The sequence below is a fragment of the Cavia porcellus genome, unplaced genomic scaffold (assembly GCF_034190915.1).
Source record: "Cavia porcellus strain 051 isolate PalLab524CR breed Dunkin Hartley unplaced genomic scaffold, mCavPor4.1 scaffold_12, whole genome shotgun sequence".
Taxonomy (NCBI): Eukaryota; Metazoa; Chordata; class Mammalia; order Rodentia; family Caviidae; genus Cavia; species Cavia porcellus.
In genome coordinates this window covers 58,676,918-58,698,064 of record NW_026947495.1, presented here as the reverse complement: position 1 = coordinate 58,698,064, position 21,147 = coordinate 58,676,918, and the positions used below count along the sequence as shown (strand labels likewise).

Here is a 21,147-nt window from a genome sequence, read left to right as displayed (position 1 = left end):
CAAACCCTGGTGGGAATGAGGCTTGTGGCCTTGGTAGCTACAATCCTGGAACTGTCTTTTGGGTTAAGACTGGGTGATGCCAGGATTTTTGATTTTTTGCTGGTTTATGTATTTGTTTGTTTGTACCAGCAACAGTCCCAAGACTGTGGGCTGGGGCAAAGACTTCCTAGTGTGCTTGCTGGGTGAGCATCAGTGGTGCTTGGGAGACAAGCTCCAGGGCACAGTGCAGGCCTTTCCCAGATCTCAGTTGACAGGCACATATGATAGCAGGAGTTTCCTCCAGTGTCTCCAGCCTCAAGGGTGTAGGCTGGGGAAGAGACCTTCCCTACCAGACAAGAGCAGAGGGCATAGGGGTTGGGGTCACTGTTAGCCAAGTTTCTGGGATTGTGGGATTCATCTTGGACTTTTCTCAGCTCTTGACAGGTGGGGGTTAAGCTAGGAGTTTGCAGTAGTAGCTATAGTTTCAAGGTTGTGGGCCGGGGATATGAGAAGGATGTGAGCTTGTGGATATAATGATTGGTCCACAAACTGCAGTATGCTAAGAGGATTGTGTTCTATCCAGTGAAGCATGCAGTGGTCTAAGACTTTTGGAGGCATCAGGTTGCTGATCCCTAAAGCAAGATGATATATGACAGTAGTTGGGTTCTGGACATGAGGAAAAGTCCAAAGTGAGTTCTTCATTTGGAGCAGAGTAGTCACTCTTAGACCAGCCAGCTCCCCAAACTATGGTTACCTATGGAATTCTCCTCGAGAGAAAACTGCCAATCTGCTGCTGTGATTGGGGTTGATGGGACTTTCTCACTTAGGTTTGCCCAGGATCCCCTCAGCTCCCATGAGGGAACCAGAGTTGTGATTTTGTTCCTTCCTTTCTCTAGGCCGGGAAATTGGCTAAGGCCTGGATGCACCTGGGCATAAATTTGTTAAATAACAACATTTTAAAGTCATCTTTCAGGAAAAGCCTCCTGATAATCTGGAACTTGCTTTTGAAGCATACATGAGTCAGTAACATCACAAGCTCAAAATCTTCCTAAGAAACATACAATCTGTAAAGAAGCATAAGCCTTCCAATAAACAAGCAACTTCCCCTGCCATACACACATACACTGATCAAGGTGGCAGATTTGAGCTTATAACACCTGGCCTCCTGGCTACTCAGTTGTGCAACAAACCCTTTTTTGCAAAAACCTGGTGCTGCTGTATTGGCTTTTCTGCACATTGGGCAGAGAGTCCTTGCTTGATAAAAAACTTTCAGTAACACAGATGGGGCTTGGAGTTCATTCACCACCAGCCAAAGGCTCTGTGGCTCTTTGGTGGGATGTGGTTCTGGCTGTTGACCTTTAGTGTTCACCTGGGTTGATGTTAGTCTAGAACAGTGTTGGGGAATAATTTAGCTTTCAGTGATACAGCCCGCTGTGGCACACATTCGGGACTACTGGTCTAGAAGGCTGGGCTACCTGAAGCTGCTCTCCTGCCGTGGTGCTGTGACCCTCAGCACTACCTTCATGTTTGCAGAAAACATCTCTGGTCAAGGAAACTTAATAAGAGGACAATGCTTATGAATTTGGTTTTGACTTTTGTGAAATAATTCTTCCAGGAGTCCTGAGGTAGTCTAAGCTTTGAAATGTGGGTTGGGAGCAGAATGCTTCACTCATGGACTGCTTGTCGGTTGTCTGTCTGTCTGGAAGTGCACTCTGGTTTGTGTGATGTGTCCATTTGCCCATAAAGTAACACAGCGAGAAACTATGGGAAACTGTGTAGAAACCATGGGATTTGGTCAACTGTTTCTGCTCTACAATGCCTGTCTGCTGTGCCAATGATGGACTGAAACCTCTACAAACTGTGCTAAATAAACCTTTCTCCCTTATCTTTGGGTGTTAGGTATTTTGCCTTAGCAATGGGAGAAAAGCAGCTAAGACACCCTATAAGGCAAATTGTCCAAGGGTTCCTACATATTTTTGGTGGATCCTGTGCAGATCCAATCATGCCCTCTTTGGCCTTAGATTTTTCTCCTACCTTATTGAACTCATTGTAATATGTTACACTCTTTTTCTGTTTAATTCACTTTTGCCTTTGCATACCTAGTTTAATATTTAATATTGATTGGCATACCTAATTTAGAATTTTCTTGTCAACATTCTTAAGTCTACAACAAAGTGCAATTTAAGAATATTGAAAGGTTGTAGCGTTGTATAATTAATTTTTCTGCTTATTGTAAACTTGTTGATTCTTCAGAGTTGTATGGAAGTGTACTTTCAGCCAATCCTAGTTAAAATGTAAATATTTAAAAAGTAACTCGTAGACTCATTTGACACTGAAAAGGGTGGGGTGGGAATAATGTGTAGAATAAAAGTTTTTGTTTTGTTTTTAAACAAAATGCTGTGGACCTACTTTGCATGAAAAATTTGGGTGAATGTTTACTGAAGCCTTGAATAAAAAATCTTATATGGTACTTCAGTTATTGGGTTATGAATATAACTTGGCTCTAGCTCTTTGTATAGACTGGTATGTTTGTGTTATTCTCTCATTACTAAATTAAAAACTGTAATATCTTTATGTGTTTTTTTTTTTGTGTGTTACTTACATGTTACACGCTGTGTCTACATGATAAAATCTCCCAAGGAATTCTAATTCAAAATAGCTTATAGATAAATGCTCACATAAATTAAAACTATCAAATTAACATAATTGCTTTTTATTTCAAAGTTGTTAGCAAACATTTTTACCTGGATTTGCTGGCCAGGCAGTATTAGATCTATCTGTATCATTTATCTCTCACTCATCATCATTATTCAGATTATCTGATATGATATTCCTCATTCTTGTCTTTAAACCCTTTACCTCATCCATATATTTCTTGATAACCAGAATGCTCTTCATTCCTTGCTGGCAAAGCAAGCAGGAATATCAGGGATGTGCACAGTAGCTGCATTTACATTAACACCTGGGGAAAACCAAACCATGGCTAATTAGCCTCACCCAAGTATTTGTTAGTTGTAGAAACCAGAAAAAGGGTCTCTCTTTCTAAATATTGTCATGCAGTACTCATCTGACCTTGAGTTACTTTTCAGGAAAAACAAGAACAAAGAGGATCATACTGTTCCAGCCTGGAAGGAGTCAACTTTCCTGGGAGGTCTTAACCCACGCGGCGATGCTACAGCAATTGATGTAGAGTATGCGGTTGGCATAAGTGTCCCGAAATAAAAAGGCCCGCAGGACTTGATGAAATCTCTGGTCTGTGTATCCTTGGAGAATAGAATTGCCCTAGATATTTCTTTATAAAAAAGAGTTTCACAAAGAAGAATCTATGCTACAGTAAACTCCAGCTCTTGCTGCTCAACAGGCAGAACCAAGAGTATCTTTTTTTTTTTTTGTCTTTTTCATTTTTATCGGTACCAGGGATCGAACTCACAACCGCCTGCTTGCAAGGCAGGTGGCCATGCCGCTGAGCCAAATCCCCAGCCCCCAAGAGTATCTTAATATTTTAAAACTAGCAGTCACTCGTTGGAGCCCACCTGCTGGCCCTGGCTTCATCTCCTTTCTCCTTTTCAGGGTATCTCGGTTGGATTCCTGATGGACTGGGTTCCTCTCTGTGCTCTGCCCTGTAGTTTATGACTCTCCTTATTCTACCTAATGCTTATCTATTTTGATTGCCCCAACACTGGCTTTTCACTAATGATTCTTCCCTTATCCAAGGCTCTCCTTCCTCAACACAAAACTTAGCCCCTAAATATTCCTGGTTCCACAAAAACCAGCCAGAGTGGTTATCCTAGTACATAAAGATTAAAGAACAAAGACAACTGAGGACTGAAATTGACCAAAGCTTGGAAACACATTCTCTAAATCAGATTTTTTTTTTCAGAAAGCTTATAAGTTGATTTTCAGGGAAGGCCGCTAAACCCTCCATTCATGATTCTTACTGTTTTGAACCTGCTTTTCACATGGACATTCACAAAAGCAGCCAGCTCACCTAGTTAGTGACATCACAAGCTCAAAATTCTCTGCACAGAATGTTACTCCTGCCTCCTAGAAGAAACACGGGGACTGTGAGGAGCCATGCTACCCAATCACCAGGCGAGGCGTTCCTCTCATGCCAGGGAGGCAGATTGGAGCTTAGGGATCATGGCCTCCTTGGCAATCAGCTGTGCAATAAAGCCTGCGCTTTTTGGAAAAAGTATCATAGACGAAAGCTCTTAATTAGTAATGGTTGCCTTTTCCACTCTGCTGATTAGGGTTCCTGCCTGTTCCTTGCTGATTTCCACAGTTACTCTTCTTTCACTGTCCTTCACCGCCCTGGTTCTTTTCTGTGGCAGTTGCACGTGGGGCACCTCTATTCAGCCACTTTGGCCACATTCTACTAATTATACCTACTTATTGAAAAGTTATTGGTACTTTCCAATCTTGTCATTTCCATAGCTAACAACTGGACTTGCAGAAGTGCAGAACGGTACAACACTTACCAATATTAACACACCCAGAAGTATTACTTTTGAAAGACAGTACCACAGTCATGTCTCCAAGTGCTGACCCGAGGCTCACGGATTTATCCTTTATTAGTTTTGCTCCTCTTTAATGCCAGCTCAACTAAAAGAACAAACTACTGTAAAAACAAACTATTTTTTAAAAAAACCAGGCTTCATAAGTTTGATGTCAGAATCATTACAGTACTTTTGCACTGTCAATAGCCATAAGATTTGAATTTTTTGGTTCACAGATGTTATGGTTTAAGAACTTGTGGTCAACTTAACGCCAGCTGGATTACATCAGCGTGGCGCTGAATAGATGTCCCACCTGAGGAAAGTTGCCAGCATAAATAGAGATGTGGAGAAGGAAAAGCTATTGCCTTGAGGCGTTGAGGCATTGTGGGTTCTCCTACAAGTTGCTATTTGAGCTCTTGGTTCTCCTGGAGAAGCTCTGGTCCTCATATTGAGCATTGCTTCCTGGCTCTGGAGGCTCCTGGCGGATGTGTGGCACTTGGTTTCCAGGATGAACTCATGCTGGCTTCCTGGCATGTACTGGACTATGCTTATCATCGGAGGAGCCCGGGGCCTCTGTGTCACTGAGGATAGCTGTGGTGCTTTTCAGGACAGCCCTAGTCTTTGTTGTGTAACTTCTCAGCTTCAGCATAGAAACTTCAACTTACCAGCACAGGTCCTTCACCCTTCTGGCATGGACTTTCTGGCTTCCACCGCTGACCTTTGGGCCTTCCCAGCACAGATCCATAAAAGAGACTGGCGTGAGTCCTTCTTGTGGGCTCTGAACCTCCAGTTAGACCCGTGGGAGGCATTGTCATGAGCTCTGGGTCTTCATCTGGACTCATGTGGGACAGTGCTGTGGGATTCAGGCCCTTGACTAAATAATCTATGTCTTTGGTGTTGCGAATAGATTTCCTGTAGTTCTTGTGTTACCTCTGGGTGACAATCATAAAACAATACTATAAACTCCATGTCCTGATTCTTGTTGTTCTCCTCACAACCCCTGACTACCACATACAGGTTTGATGTATTTCTACTTTGGAAGAAACCACAAGGACTGTGTAAGTCTAAATGTCCTCAGTTAAAACCCACACCTCCTCTATGATACACTCACAACTCACCATTGGTTTAAGTGAAAACAAAAAGCAATGAATCCAAACACGCTGGATAAGAAAAGCCCTTTCTTCTCCAGGAGTCTCTTCTCAAACCTGGCCTTTCGGCTGTCTATACACTGGTCCTATTTCAATTCCTTCCAGTGCCCTGTTCCAACAGGATGTTCCTTATGCCCAGCAATCTGCTTTCCTTTTCCCCACTTTTATAGAAGAGGAACAGGAGGCTGCAGCCCTATGGCTTCCAGCTACTGGCTGCTCAGGACACAGGAGCTTGTAAATTCTGAATTGTGATTGATGAAGGGAGTGCTTTCTCTTTGGAAAACAGCTCAGCAATCTTGTACTTTGAACCCCAGCACAGTGTAAAATTTGTGACCACAATGACTTTTCTTTCTTTTTTTGAGACAGAGTCTCCTTATGCACTTCTGGATGGCCTTGAGTTTACTTTGTAGCCCAGACTGGTCTCGAACCTTTGAGGATCCTCCTGCCTCAGCTTCCCAAAATTACAGGCGTGCACCACTACCTGAGCTCACAATGTCTTTCTTGGCTGTCATCTATAGTCTTATCGAGAGATGAAAAGGACTTCAAATATAATAACCTCAGTAACAAATAAGTAGGAAAAGGTTTACAGCCTTAAGTTCACATCTCCCTCTTTAAAACTTTATAGGATTTGCCTAATTCATTTCTTTTTTGTATAGTTTTAACTAATTAAAATCTAACCTGCAATTGCCTCAAACCATAATCTATCATTGACAACTTTCATTGTAATGTGAATATTTTCTTACTGATGTTCATAGGTCCACAGGGAATATTAGTCTAATGCTGTACTATACAAATACAGCATAATTTGAATCTACAAATAGAATAGTACAATCTCGGAGTGGTCGTGCCTGCCTGTAATCTAGGAGAATCACTGCAAATTCGAGGACAGCCTGGGCTAAAGTGACTTCAAGGCCAGTCTGAACTGCATAGTGAAACCCTGTCTCAAAAATATAAAAAGAATAAAAAAGAGCTACACATTTAATTCACTCATATATACACGATTAACATCAAATAATGTAATTGTCTGTTAAAAACACAACACAGTTAAAATAACTACAGTTTAGAAACCTGCTGAGTTCCTCAATATAGGAAGCGAAATCTAACATGGGATAAATATTTTCTTCCCTTTGAGAAGGAAGAAAGACATGATACAAAATTTCCATACGAGAAACATGAGTTTAGAGAAGAAATGTGATAACCACAGGAGATATGGAATGGAAAATACAGTACCAGAACACTAGAGCAAAACTCATATAGAAATAAGAGAAACAAGCTCTAACAGTTATCTTATGTAGACTTTTAGGAAATTTTTACCAAATATTTAAAAATTAGAATATACTTTCCCCATCATAAGCATAAATGAGGAGCTAGTCTTGGTATTTGCTTTGTGAATTGGATAGATTCATCTGAGAACCAGATGTTTTACATCTGATTTAGATGGTGACAAACATAAATAATTAGAAATCACATATATATATATATATATATATATATATATATATATCTCACTGAATGGTGTGACTTTATATTAAAAATCAGATGATACAGAGACATCTCCCTAGACTTTAGAAAGTTTTAGTGCATATGTAATATCAGAGGTTTGATAATAGTGAAAAAAATTAGATGAATACTTTTACTGTAAAACAAACTTCCATTACATAATATGCAGATTAAATCTTAATCACTGAAACAACTTTCTGCAAGGTGAAGACTGCAGACTCTCCAAGATAGCAAGCTAAGAACTGATTTTCCCAGACTGATAACCGGAATGCACTAGTTAATATAGTTTATTATGTGTTGTGCAGAAACAACTGCAGTTTATTAACATGCATGCACGGGACTGAGAATTCAGCATCATGTATCCCATTGGGAATTATACTTTAGATAATCACTGAAGACATGGAAGGAGAAGTGTGTAGTCTACAAAGGGAAGTAATTAAAATGTCAGCATGAACTTATATCAATCATGCATCTGTAAGTCTTCAATTGATAGTAAGTTGTAATACAACAACTGTGAAACAATTAAAAATTGTGACGGTCCATTGCTGTTTGATTACATCTTCATTGAACAAACACCACTTATTAATAGGGACATTATGCAAGTTATTTTACAATATCCTTAAATTAATTTGAAACATTACTCTTTCTAGTAATATATCAGATTATTCAAAAGCAATCAAGGCAGGAACAACAAAATTTTTATGTGAAAATGTAGAGTTGAATAACATCAGAGAAAAATTTACAATTCAAATTATATAACTTGAATGCCACATTAATTAGATTACTATAGTGGCCCAAGATAGATGTATTTTGTGTGTATTAATTTTTTCAACAACATGCATCTATCTAGATATTTTCCTCATTTTTTTCCCTACATCATCAAACTATGATGGCATGTAACAGTTGAAAATTACCCTGAGTTTCATACTCTTAAGTTTCCCTATATCCTGCAAACCAAAGGAAGGTAAACATATTTAATTGGGAACAGTTACATTTACTGTAAAGAAAAAAAGCCTTGAAGTTTTGAATCTGATTCAAACAAACTGTGTATTTCCCAATGAGATATTGTTAACAGATAGTTTGTGATGGATAGTTTGTGACAGTTTGGCATTGTGTTACTTGATGAGTTAAAGCAAGTAACAGTGGTTTAAAATTTTAGGCCCTACATAACTTACTATGTATCTATAGGAATTTGAAGTCGCAGCTATTGCTATAGCAGTGAAACTCGCAGCAGAATTAAATATGGAAAATATTAACAGATAATTTAAAAATCCATGGTATTAGAATAGGGATGGCACAGGTTGGGATGAAAAACTGCCTTTTTATAAATGCCATCGTTTGAGATAGGTTTCTGCAACAACTGTACTTGGCAAAATCCTTTAATTGGCATGCCCTGTTTGATTGACTTACAGCAAAATTTCAAATACATGAGCCATACTTATAAAATTTAAATTAGCTAAATGTAGAAAAGGTTAACATGGAGATGAAAAAAAGTTTCTTTTCATAAAAATAATTTACTTTCAGCTGGGCATGGTGTTACTACACACCTGCAATACTAGCATACTGGAAGGCTGAAGCAGGAGGGTCACAAGTTTTGAGATTAGTTGTGTAGACTTAGTGAGACCTTGTCTAAAAATAATTTTTAAAAGGCCTGGGAATGTAGCTTAGTGCTAAGGTCCTGGGTTAAATTCACAAAAAGAGGTATTTACTTTCATTCAGTAATGATCAGCAGAGGCTGTATTTGCACAATTTTTCCTTTTGACAAGAAGAAAACTATGGAATGTTAAACTCAGACAATTGCAAATTAGTTAATTTATTGATCATTTGATTTCCTTGGGTTTCCAAATTCAAAGTGGTGCATTTCATGTACGTCATATTTTCATGCTACTAAAATACCTGCTTAGAAAAAGTAACTCTAGTCACCTGAGACAAGCATTGTCATATTTTCTTCTAAAACTTGTTTGAGTTCTATGTTGCCAGTCTATAAGTAAAATACCACAATGTGCTTAATTTGTGAATAAGTTATGCATATCAATCTTTGGCTATTGCTGCATTTTAAAATAACTTGTAATGCCTAAATGGTATTTTGGTTGCAGATTTATGAAACAGATCACAGCAGCAGCTCAAATATTAACAACTGATATGCCAATGCATTTCTGCATTGTCAAACTTGCATCTCTGAGCATTTAATTTAGCATATTTTCCGTATAACTATTAAATGCCTTCTAATGCCTGCATAACACTATAATGTTACTGTGGTGGACTTCCACTTGGATAGTGGCAAAATATTTTTGTAAAGTAACTGAAACACAGACTTGTAGTGGTTAAGATGAGCGAGTCTTTTCCAGCTAGCTGCATCAGTTCATTAGAAGAGTTTTACTGTATTTTTAAAATTTGACCAGTTAGCTGCATCAGTTCATTAGAAGAGTTTTACTGTATTTTTAAAATTTGACCAGTTAAGTACAACAATAAAGTTTTGTCCTTAAACTGACTTTGTTCTTTTTCACCATTATAAATACTTTCTTTTGGAAAATTCTATTTTATCTAGTTTTTCTGCCAAGTGATAAGAAAGTGATCTTCAATACCTCCATTGTTTAGATGTTAAGTTTCACACATTTTACCTGTTTTGCTCCTGAACTATTTTCAACATCTCATCTGTCTGAATACTGAATAATGTTTTGGTAATAGTCAGTAGACTCATTTTAAAACCATCACTTTTTCTCTCTCTGTCAAAGGCCATTCTCTCACAGGAGATCATTGCTTCAAGCTTCCTGAGTCTAAAGCCCTTGCTTGGTTTTCTCACTCTTATGAGGGTTAGAAACAGCTCCTGCCAAGAAATGGGTCCCTGGGCATGGTTCAGGTGCTGAGAGTTTCCGTAACTTTTCTCTCATTGAAAACAGCCCCGGCTACTCTTTCCAGGCAAAAAAGCAGACCCATTCCAGTTCTAACTTGTCATTCTGTAGTCTTCAAATCTCTTAATGAGAGCAGTAGCACAAAGAATGTAATATTCTGTCTGTCCCACATTATACAGTAAAAGGCTATTTCTAGGAGTATAAAAGTTTTCACCTCAGTCATTTCTGTGTTTTACTTAATATAAGTCTCAAGAACAGCCCTCAGAGCTTTTAAGAATTTATCCTTCAACTTGGCTTCAACCAAAAGCAAAGTAGCAGCAGTTTGTAGGCCATGAAATACTATCAATGTATATACACTTCTCCTACAGTGGAAGATTATTCAGTTCGACTGAAATGTTATTCATGAAACTAGTTTAAAATATTAAAGTTAAAAACCAATGTTTGTTAACCCTAAATCAGAAGATTTGCTCACAAAGATTTAAGCTTCTGACTTAAAAACTCAGAAAATATCAAGGAGTTGGTTGACACTTAGGAAAAAACACTTGTAACCCTTAAAACTTAAGAGAAAACCAAGAAACCCAGAATTTAGAATGATAAATCCTGTTTCCACAATTCCATACTGTGCAGCTCCTCCCAATACCAATGATTAAAAACTAAAATCAACCCCAAAACACAACATAGAATTTCACCTTCCTGGCCTAACCAGAAATCCCTGGTCACAAGGATACAAGACTTATTAAAATTTCCACAGTGAAAAGACTAAGAAAACAAGCAAAAGTATGTTGTATGGCATGACTGAAATCCAGGACTGTCACAGGGGAACAGTTGTCTTCTTGGCTCCCCTGGGCAGAGGCCAACCGTAACAAAGGCCATCTGTCCCTCACTTCCCTTGAACTCTCCCAAATCTCACCTGCGATCAGCGCCTCTCCTCTTAACACCTCTCCAAAAACAGGAAAGCCAGCTGCGGAGCGAGAAAGCTCAGCGATCTGTCCTGTCCAGAGAGTACCAACAAATGCACAGCCACAGGGAATTGGCCACATAAAGATTGGGGATATTTTATGAGCAGCGGGGGTCACACTTGTAAGATAAAACGCAGAGTTCAGTCCTAAAGCCCCCACGAAAGCCTCAAGCTGTGACTGCGTCTCGCCCTGGCCTCTTTTCCACAAAACTGACCTTGCCCTACTTTTCCACGCAAGCACCAGACACACTTGCCCAGAAGTTTGCAAACTGAAGGCGCCCCCCGCCCCCACCATGGAATTCCCAGTGCAACCTGACCACTCAGTGAAGCCTCCCGGAAGAAGAAAAGATCAAATGAGACCGGCTCTGCGGGTCTTCCCGAGGTGACCCTGGAGCGAATGTATTTATTTTCACGCTGCAACTGCTGTTTGCTTTACAGAGACATATCATGCTGTAGCTCTGCGTGGAGCTGGGGACAAAAGAAACAATTTTATTAATGTTAAAATTATTATAATTACTCTTTAACAAAGCTATTAAATAACCTGTACAAAGCTCGAACCAGTCTTAGGGAAAACCCGAGCACTGCTTCAAAGGTCCCGAGGTCCCTCCGCTTTCATTCAGCAGCATTGCCCATGTGCACGGCCAGCTCGGGGTTCCGAAGAGCCATCCCGGCTTTACGCGGGGCTCCCAGCCTTAACCCGGTGCCCTTGCCCCTCCCTCTGTCCGGGAGTCGGGAAGCCGGGAACTGGCCCAAGCCGCAGCCGCTTGGGAGGCGGGCAGCGGGAGGCCGGCCCGCTGAGACCCCGCGCTGCTGCCCACAGCCCCGGGCCGCCTGCCCTCTCCCGTAGGTGCTGGGAAGGGAGTCCGAGGCCAGAGGAGCCCAGAGGTGGCTCACAGATCCCGCGAGTTCTCTCGCTTAACCCCGGCTTCAGCAACTTTGAGCTTCTTGTTTTGGTGCGTCTTGACGTGCTTAGCCAGGTGGTCGCTGCGCATGAAGCGCTTGCCGCACTCGGGGCAGGCGAAGCGCTTCTCGCCGGTGTGAGTCCGCAGGTGCCGCTGCAGCTCGTCCGAGCGCGTGAAGCTCTTGCCGCAGAAGAGCCAGTTGCACACGAAGGGCCGCTCGCCCGTGTGCCAGCGCAGGTGCGCCTTCAGGTGCGACGTCTTGCCGTACACCTTGCCGCAGCCGGGCACGTGGCACACATGTTGCTTCTTTTTGCCCGGCTCCGCCTCGGGGGCACCGCCCGCCGCCTGACAGTTGGGACAGCGGCAGCGGCGGCACCTCCTGGCCGTGGCCGCCAGGGGGGCCTTGGTCTGCAGCAGCGCGGCGATCTGGCTCTGGTACTGTGCGAAGTCCGACGGGCCCAGCACCAGGCCCCGCTGCAAGGCTGCAGCTGCCGCGGCGGCGGCCGCCGCGGAAGCTGGAAAGCGGGGGGCGTGGGGGGCCCCGGCGCAGGCGCTGGAGAGGCCGCCCCCCGGGACCCCGGAGGCCCCCGGGCCAGCGCCAGACTGCGGGATGCTCCACCAAGGGAGGTCGTCGGGGGCCGGGGTGGGCGACAGCTGGCGGCAGGCTGGCGGCGGGGGCGCGGGCAGCAGGTTGGAGTAGCCCGGCGGCAGCGCGGCCTGCGCGGCGTAGGGCACATAGGCGGGCGCGCAGGCGGCGGGCAGAGTGGTCATGCTCGAGGGCAGCATCTTGACCGGCGAGAACTCGTAGGGGTACGAGGGGTCGGCGGGGGGCGTGAGCGGGAGCTCGTGCGCGGTCCCGAAGGACGGCTGCAGGTGCGTCTTCTGCGGCGTCAGCCCCAGGCTGGGGTGCGGGGGCGGCAGCGCGCCGGGCGAGTGCGCGGGCATGTCGGCGGTCCACGGGTGGAAGAGCCTGGAGGGCGAGCCGAGGGCCGGGTCGTAAGGCACCTGCAGAAAGTCCGGGGCCGCCGCCGCAGCGCCTGGCTGGCCGATGCGGCTACAGGTGGCGGCCAGCAGCGCCAGCGGCGAGTGCTTGCCCAGGTCCGGGGAGGCGCTGGGGGTGCGGTCCTGCATGGGCGGCGGCGGGCGAGGGCGGAGAAGAGACAAAGGTTAGCGCTCCAAGCGCGGACTCTGGGCCAGCCCGCCACCCCCACGCCGGCTCTTATACCTCGGCCCCTCCCTCGCCCGGCCGGCCCTCCCCCGCACCCCACGCGCGCACCCACCGGTCCCGGGAAACTTTGGGTGCCTGTGCTACCTGCGCGCGGCGGGCGCGAGCGCTTGCTGCTAAACTACTTGGGGTGAAGAGGAGGCTCGAAGGGGAGGCGGAGGCATCGGACGGCCGCTCCCGGCCCCGCGGTCAGCAAAGGGCTGCGAACGCCACAGCCCGGCCGCCCATCTGCCCGCCCTCGCATCCTTTAAACTCTCGCGCCGCTCGACCCACTCGAGGCCGGCATTAGTAGGAGGACTCAGCAGGATGAACTCGGAGCCAGTTCGTCCAAAGCCCTGGCTCCACGCGTCTCTCTCTTTCTCTCAAAGGCCACACTCCTGACACCAGGGTAGGTGTGAAGTTGGTGTGGGCTGCCTAGGTCTGACTCCGGCTGCACCGCAGCGGGCTTCCCTTTGCGACTCAGGCTGCTGCTGCAGCGTGCAGTTCCAGGAGGGACCGCGCGGCCCTTCCCACCTGCCCCGCCCCTCCGGGCCCGAGCCTGACCTGGAGGAAGGCCTGCAGCGAGTCGTTCCGGAGGACGGCCACCGCGGCCATGGCTACAGCTCGGGGGCCGCCGGCCAGGGAGCGGGGCGCCGCCGCCCAGGCATGGACACCCGAAGGCGAGGACGCGCGGCCGCCCAGCGTGGCTCCCCGGCGCCCGCTCTGCGCGCCGGAGCCCTCCCCGCCCGCGTCCAGCAAGCCCGCTCGCTCGCTCGCCCCGCGCGCGGTCTGAGCGCTTCAGGATCACCTCCAAGAATTTGATAAGGACTTTGCTGGGCCGCCAGCCAGTCAGAGGGAAGATTTATGGCTTTGAAGTTTGCCGCTACCCAATCATCAAAGAATAGCGGCTCTTTCAGAAGCGAAAGCAAATCCTTTGAATCCACAAAGCTCCTATGGTGTGTTTGTTGGTCTGGATAAAAGAACTGATTATTAGGGGGGGATGGGAAGGGAGGAGATAAAGGCGGGACAATTAATGAAGTAATCACTATGTGGGAAATGTATATACACAAATAATTGGATTTTCCTGATCAAAGGGGGCCTTGCCGCCTGGAGACTCGCGCTTGGGTTGCTGGAGACACTCTATCCCCCGCCCCCCACTTGCAATTAAAGATTTGCACCGAGGCAGCGCCCAAAGTGACAAAGTGTCTTTGTTATCTGCAGAAAAATCTGCTTTCAGACGCGGGACTTTGAGACCGGGACGAGGGTAACTCTTCCTGGTATTTCTCGTTCACACACAGACCCTGCATACTCACCCGCCCGCGCGCACCGAGGGCCAGCGCGAGCTCCCGGGGCGGGGCGTGGGACCCGCTGCAACTGGTCTGCCGCGTGTCCCCCGCCCGGCGCGGTGGAGCCTCGGGCAGGGCTGTGACCCGGGGCGGGGCAAGGCGGCCGCCCAGGGCGGCAGTGGGTGGCGCGCACGCTTCAGAGCCGCCGCCCGAGGAGCTGTCTCAGCACTCTAGCTAAGTTCCCGCCGGTGACCTGGAAGTTTTCCTCGAGCCACAACTTTTGCAGAGTGAACTGGGTAAAACACTCACTTGGAGTCTCCTGCCAAAGCTGAGTTTGGCTGGACTCCAGAGCAACCCCAAACACAAACTCGAAGGGGAAAAATACTGTGTCGTGACGGCCTTTTCTCCCCAGGCAGACAGCCCTGGGCGTGGAGGAGGGCGGGGGAGATGTCCAACTACCAGGGGCTCACTGAGATCCCCGGCAATGCCTGTGATTTATCTCCCTAACCCCAGGCAAGCAAGTGCGCACTGTCACAAGCTAGAGCTACGAGACAGTTCTTGGGAAAAGTAAGGCATAGTCAGGAAGCCTTTTTTCTTGTGCTTCAACAAACGACAGATCATTCAGAAATACTGGAGGAGAAAGAAAAGTCTATCCAAACTCTTGTTCCTATCATCTTTTGGGAAAAAATTAAATTCTTTACCATGGGAAACGCTCTCCAAGACATGCTTCGCGGTCTCCCCCAACCTTGATGGCCACCTATGTCCTGCAGGGAGGACTGGTGGCTGCAGGGCTCTTTTTGGCCCAGAACACTGGGTGCCTCCTACCCAGGAGCTGGGAACAGCTGCATTGGATTCCCTGGGAGAGGAAGAGGCTGGCATGGTACCCTGGGGTCCTCACTGTGCTGGGGTTTTGGGTGCCCTTGTAGAATTTAGAGGCCTTGTGGTCATGGCTCTTGTGACTGCACAGTGAAGTGGGGTGCCTGAATTTGGTGTAGGCTGATCCTCATTTGGCCCCTCCACGAACACCATCTCCTGCTCACCAGACCTCAGGAAGCTCCGGTCCACCTCAGCTTATACCCCACCTATCTGCATATTGTCCCCAGGGGCCATAGTGTGACTAGGAGGTTAGCCACACCAAGGGCTCCACCTGTGGGCTGTATATCGGGACCCTTCACACTTCCAGCAAAAAGTCATGACCCTATGCCAGCGGACAGACGTCAGTCTCCTATGCCCAGAGCTGATGGAAACATCTATTGAAGACAAATGGGTCCTTCTCATGCCTTGCACTTTTGTCCCGTCCCTGCAGCAGGGAAACATCACTTCTGGAATCTTGAGTCGAATCTCAAAGTTTGGATGACCTGGTCTGTCTCCTAAACTTGAGGTTGGGATGTTAGGGAAGTGGGAAGGGAAGAGGGCTTAGTGGTTTCCTTTGAGGCCTGGCAGATGAATTTACCGAGCCCCAGAGGAGCCTGGATAGGAAGCCCTTTTACTGCAAGTCAGAGTCCAGGGGGCCTCCTGGTGCACGCCAGTGCGAGCTTGCACCCTCCAAGGCGCTCTGATTCCTTGGCTTTTGCTTCCTATCCAGCTGCTGTGAACCCACTTTCCTGAAGAAAAGTTCCATCCAAGGCCAGCTGGTGAAGGAGTTGGTGACCTGATGACTCCAAGCCAGAGTTTGTCAACTCTATCACTTTCTATTTGGCGATTTCAGTAAGCAAGTTACTCTGCCTCTTTATGCCTCGGTTTCTCATCTGTGAAGTGTGCAAAAGAGTGACTGTGGGAGACGGTGTGTGTGCACCATAGGCCCTTTCTGGAGCATTCGCACTGGCTGCCGTCAGCACGGGTGGAAACTAAGGCATTGGGGCCCTGCCACGCCCCAGTTGAAATTTGCAGAGGGGCTTGTCAAACTGCTGTTTAACCTCCCTCCCTTCCCACTCAGAGAGCCAGAAAAACTTCTTCCTAATGAAGTAATGTTTGGAGCATCCATTAAAAATGCAACGCCAGGAGATCAAAGTACAATATTTATTTTAGAAATTTGTTGCAATCACCAAGAGATACAGGTATCAAGGCCAAATGTCAGTTCCGTTACACAAAGCCCCGCGTCGGGGAAGAGCGTGTGGCTGCTCTGCCATAATGTAAAGAGACATCAAAGACCAAGCGCGCTGCAAAAGTGCGCAGCCGGGAGGGCCGGGAGCGCCCCAAACGGCGTGGGGGCTGAGAGGGCTGCGGGGGCGGGGGTCAGTTCAAAGAGGTATCCGCTGGGGCTTGAGTTCACAGGAGGGAAGATTTAATGGGCTTTCCTTTGTTAGTGGGTGTATTTGTGCGCCGCGGACCCAGGAACTCCTACGTGGTCCTCCCGCCTGGGGGCAGAGGTGGGGGAGCCTCAAATGCGGAGCAAACTTTCTCCGCGGCTGGGGGCGGGGAGGTGGAATCCCGGTCTCCCAGCAGCGGCCCGCGCGGCCCAAGGCTTCCAAGCAGTAGGTTCCGAAGCTAGGAAGTTTGCACCGCAATTTCTTCGCAGGCGAGCTGCTTACTAGAGTTCACCCGGTGCGATTTGCGAGAAGCTGGTGGGAGAACCCGCAGAGGCTCTTGTGCAAGGGCGCAGACCTGCTCTGTGTGCTCCGGGATACTCCCCACCCCCACCCAGTATATCAACTGCTCACTCAAGCCTGAGCCGTGCCTCGGGCATTTTCTTCCAGCATCTGGGCACCTACGTCTCTGGCATAAAGCCAACCAGACATTTATCCCTCTGGACTTGACATTTTTCAAATGTGCATGTTATTTAGGTCTCGCAACAAAGTTTTTTAACTCACTGGCCTTTTGCAGGGGCATTGTCTAACCTGCTGGATCTGGCCCCTTCCCGCCAAAGGAAGTTACTGTGTAGTTAGTAGTTAGGACAGCAGCAGTCATTGTTTTATTAAAGGTGCTGGGACGGAAGGGGGAAGACGTTTCCTCCTGCAAATGGGGCACTGAGCCGGAAGGAGGATGCCTGTGCATTGCTTCAGTCAGCTACCACCAAGCAATCTCAGAACAGTCCCCGGCGGCCTTTTGAAGTCATGCTACAGCAGAAAGCTGCTATTGTTCTGGGCTCTCAACATGGAAGGGATCAAACTTTGCCTCTTCAGTTTGAAAGATTTCTTTTTAATGGTGGTGGTGGAGGGGCGGTAGGGATTGCAATCTGATACTCTGAGTTAACTTGGAGGATTTGTGCAACCTCCCTGTTTAAGCTATAGACCAAGTTTTAGATGCTCTAGCGCCTGTGTGTGATGTAGACAAGTCTCTTCATCATTAATATGGTGGAGGGTTCAGTCACAAGCATTTGTCCTGCTGAGAATCTGGTTTGTTGACCAAGTGTTCCCTTGGCATGTTTCCCTTCCGTGGAAATGGGAATATTTCTGCAAGAAACCTTGAGTTCACTGAAGCTCCCAAATTGGGTCAGTATATACTGAATGCAAAACTAGGGAGGATCCTTTATTTCATCTAATTCTACTCCTTCATTTGATGACAAGAGGAGCCATTTGAAAGTGTTTGCATGATGTGTCGTGCATGCACGGTGTTCTGAACTTCAGTAGGTGCTCAATAGATGCTCACTGGTGCTGGGAGGTAGCAGTGCCATCTGCACAGTGATCATGTGGTGCGAGGAGCACACAGATGCGGTAGGAATTCAGAGGACAGGGCTGGGGAGGACTGCAGAAAGGCAGGAAGCTTTACCAGCAGCTGGGATCTGAAGGAGACTATAAAGACCTGTAGAGTTTTAGTGTGCCAGCTAGAAAGGAAGGAGGGGAGGATGGAAGGGACAGAAGAGCAAAAAGAACTCTTATTTCAGCAAGAAGCCAAACAATGATGAAGTTCTGGGCGTTTGTTTTGTTGGTGTAGACAGGGTGGGGCCATTTGGAAAAGCCAGCTAGAGCAGTTTGCCCCCATGCTGGGTATAGTAGGAGTTTATTATAAGCTCCCAAACAGGTGAATACTGGGCAAGTCAATTCTGTATCTGAACCTCTGTGCCCTAGGAGGACTGGAAGGACAGCTGCAGAGGCAGCTGTCCAGGTGTGAGATGGTGACACTTTGGGAGCTGGGAGTAGTGGTGAAAGAGTGGCTCGGCATTCTAAAGGGGAAAAGGGCAAAATCTGGTGACAAGATTTGGAATAAGAAATAAAATACAGAAAAAACAAAGACCCCACTTTTGAACAAATGATGGTGGGGCAGCTGGATATCCACCTGTAAAAGAATGGAGCTGAAGTCTGGCCCAGTCCTAGCTACTTGGAAGTCGGAGGCAGGAAGATCACAAGTTCAAGGCCAGACTGGGCCACATGATGAGTCCAAGGCCAGCCAGAACTATGTATCAAGACCCTGTTGGTTTTTATTAAAGGTGATGTTGGGGATGAATGGATGAGGAAAATGTGGTGTCTGTACACTGTGGAGGTCTATTTCACCTTAAAAAGATTAGGGTTATTTTACTTATAATAATGTGAACAAACTTGGAGGAGAGGATGTTAAGTGAAATAAGTCAGGCCTAGAAAACAAAGGCCTCATGTTCTCATAGGTGCAAGCAAAAAGCCAGTCCTAGAGATGCAGAACGTAGAAGCAGCTTCTGGGAAGGGAAATGGAGGGAGGAATAGGGAGAGGCTGGTTAATGGCTATGAAACTAAATCACTGGAATAAACTGTTGTGTTCCACAGCTCAAGAGTCACATAATAGGGTGATGATACCCCATAATAATTTTGTCTGTGCTAGGAACTGAGCATAAAGCCTTTGCACTGACCCTCATAGCTAGGCACCCTTTCTGACAGGGTCTTGCTAAGTTACCTGAATTGGGCTCAGACTTACAACCTTCCTGTCTCAGCCTCCCTGAGCATTGGGATTATAGGCCTGCACCTGGCTAATTGTGTATTTAAAACAGTTTGAAGACTTTGGATATTTCTGACACAAGAAAGTAATAAATGTTTGAGGTCCTGGATATTCATATTACCCCAATTGATCATTATATGTTAGATCCATAAAATATTACCTACACGCCATACTCTGTAGCAATTAAAAATAATTCTATTGTTTATAAGCATAACTCAGTTGCCGTAAGAAGGAGAGTAAGGAAAGGCAAGAGCTTGGAGTTGAGTGCTGAGCTCAGTGCTGGGAGCGGTGTGCAAATGGTGGGCTGGGGAGGAGCCAGGACTTCTGCCCTAGAGCAGGTGAGTGTGTGAGCTTGCCGGAGTCAGCGTGATCACGTGGGCAGAGAAGCGGCCACCTTTGGAGAGAAACCACACATAGAAGATCAAAAGGGAGGGGGACCATTGAAGCAGCCAGAGGCAAGAGACAGAGGCAGAAGGTGAATTTCAGCAGAGGCAAGACCACCAGGGGAAGCTGGGTGTGGCGGTGAATGCCTGCCATCCCAGCACTGTAGAGGCCGAGGCAGGAGGATCTCTGAGATCCTGGCCGGCAAAGTGTGTTCAAGACAGCCTGAAACACATAGGGAGACTCTGTCTAGGAATGAAGAAGGAGAAGGAGAAGCAGGGAGAGGAGGCGGCGGAGGAAGAAGAGGGGGAAAAAATGTAGTGAGAGACAAGAACAAGTTCTGTGTGTGTTTTAGAACACGTTGGGGTGGGGCTGGAGATTTAGCTCAGCGGCATAAGCGCCTGCCTTGCAAGCAGGCGGTCGTGAGTTTGATCCCCGGTACCGATAAAAAGTTAAAAAAAAAAAAAAAGTGGAAGAACATGTTGGGGTGAAAATATTCTCAAATCGTGATGATAATTGCATAACTCTGTCTAAATATACTAGAAACACTGAATGGTACATGCTGGATGAAGTGTGTACTATGTGATTATACCTCAATAAAGCTATTTTAAAAAATCAGAAGGATCCCAAGTTTTAGCTTGTGAAGAAGCTAATAAAAGGGGGAGAATAAGGAAAAGGGAGGGCATCTGTAGGAGGCGCAGGGTGCAGCGGGAAGGGGAGTGTGTGTGGACAGGGTGAGGGGGTGTGGCGGGAGCTGGCGGGAGTTTCCTTTGAGGGAAGAGCAACACTCGGGGTGTGGGGTGGGATGGGGTGCTTCTTAGTTAAAAGGACAAACCATTGTCACTGCCGAGAGTCAAAAGGGCGGCCACACATTTGCTGGGTAGTAGGAAGCTGGGGACAGATGTGGATGCTTGTAGCTGAGGGCAAGCTCTGTCCTTTGTTCAGCCCTTGCACACAAAAATCTCGCTTTCTATCCACTCCGCTGCCGAAGGAGTCCCTTAGACAGCAACAAGCAGAGAGGCGGTGTTAGTGTCCTGCTGTGCACAGTGATGTGGAGCAGGGGAAGGAGCCCTGGGTGTCATCCGCCTCCTGTGGGAGGTAGGTACCTCTAGATGGTGGTTTTCTTTTTAAAACATTCTTTTCTAGGTGATATGAAAATGCTTTTGACAGCACTGCCCTGAATATGGATGGTTCTTCACACAGATGAGGGCCCTTTACACAGTGTAGGGGACATCAACAACTGTGGTGAATGTTTACCTTCAAAAGATTTAATAAATCTTTTAAAACACTAAAAGACACAGTTCCATTAATCCTCCTCAAAATCCTCCTGTTTATTTCAAATACACTTAGCCCGCCATGCTTGCTATTTTCTGAATCAGCTCTGAAAGTTCTTTCATGAGTTTCTACCAGGCCTGTAAAAAACACGGTGAATGCCGCTGCCTTGTGTCATCCAACAGAAAGGCAGGCTGGTGAGTGACAGCATTAGGACGCGTCCTCTCTTACCTTACTCCCTGGTTGTGGCACCCTGAGACTTCTAGCTCTTCCCCAAAGTCGTACTGACCATGAAAGGTAAATATTTTACATGGATTCAGAACA

The 21,147-nt window shown here is 46.6% G+C and overlaps 1 protein-coding gene across 2 annotated transcripts; it reads right to left on the bottom strand.

Annotated features, from left to right (window-relative positions):
- Positions 1–11,297: 11,297 nt before the first annotated feature.
- On the bottom strand, positions 11,298–14,429 carry Sp5 (Sp5 transcription factor). 2 transcript variants are annotated; one of them, XM_003478634.4, is made up of 2 exons: positions 13,604–14,429; positions 11,298–12,960 (listed from the first exon to the last, which is right to left on the bottom strand). In XM_003478634.4, the coding sequence occupies exons 1-2, from the start codon at positions 13,652–13,654 to the stop codon at positions 11,824–11,826; spliced, it is 1,188 nt and encodes a 395-aa protein (XP_003478682.1). In that variant the 5' UTR covers positions 13,655–14,429; the 3' UTR covers positions 11,298–11,823. The 2 variants fall into 2 exon arrangements, with proteins under 2 accessions (XP_003478682.1, XP_063115319.1); XM_063259249.1 differs by having other exon boundaries at positions 13,148–14,423.
- Positions 14,430–21,147: the final 6,718 nt, after the last annotated feature.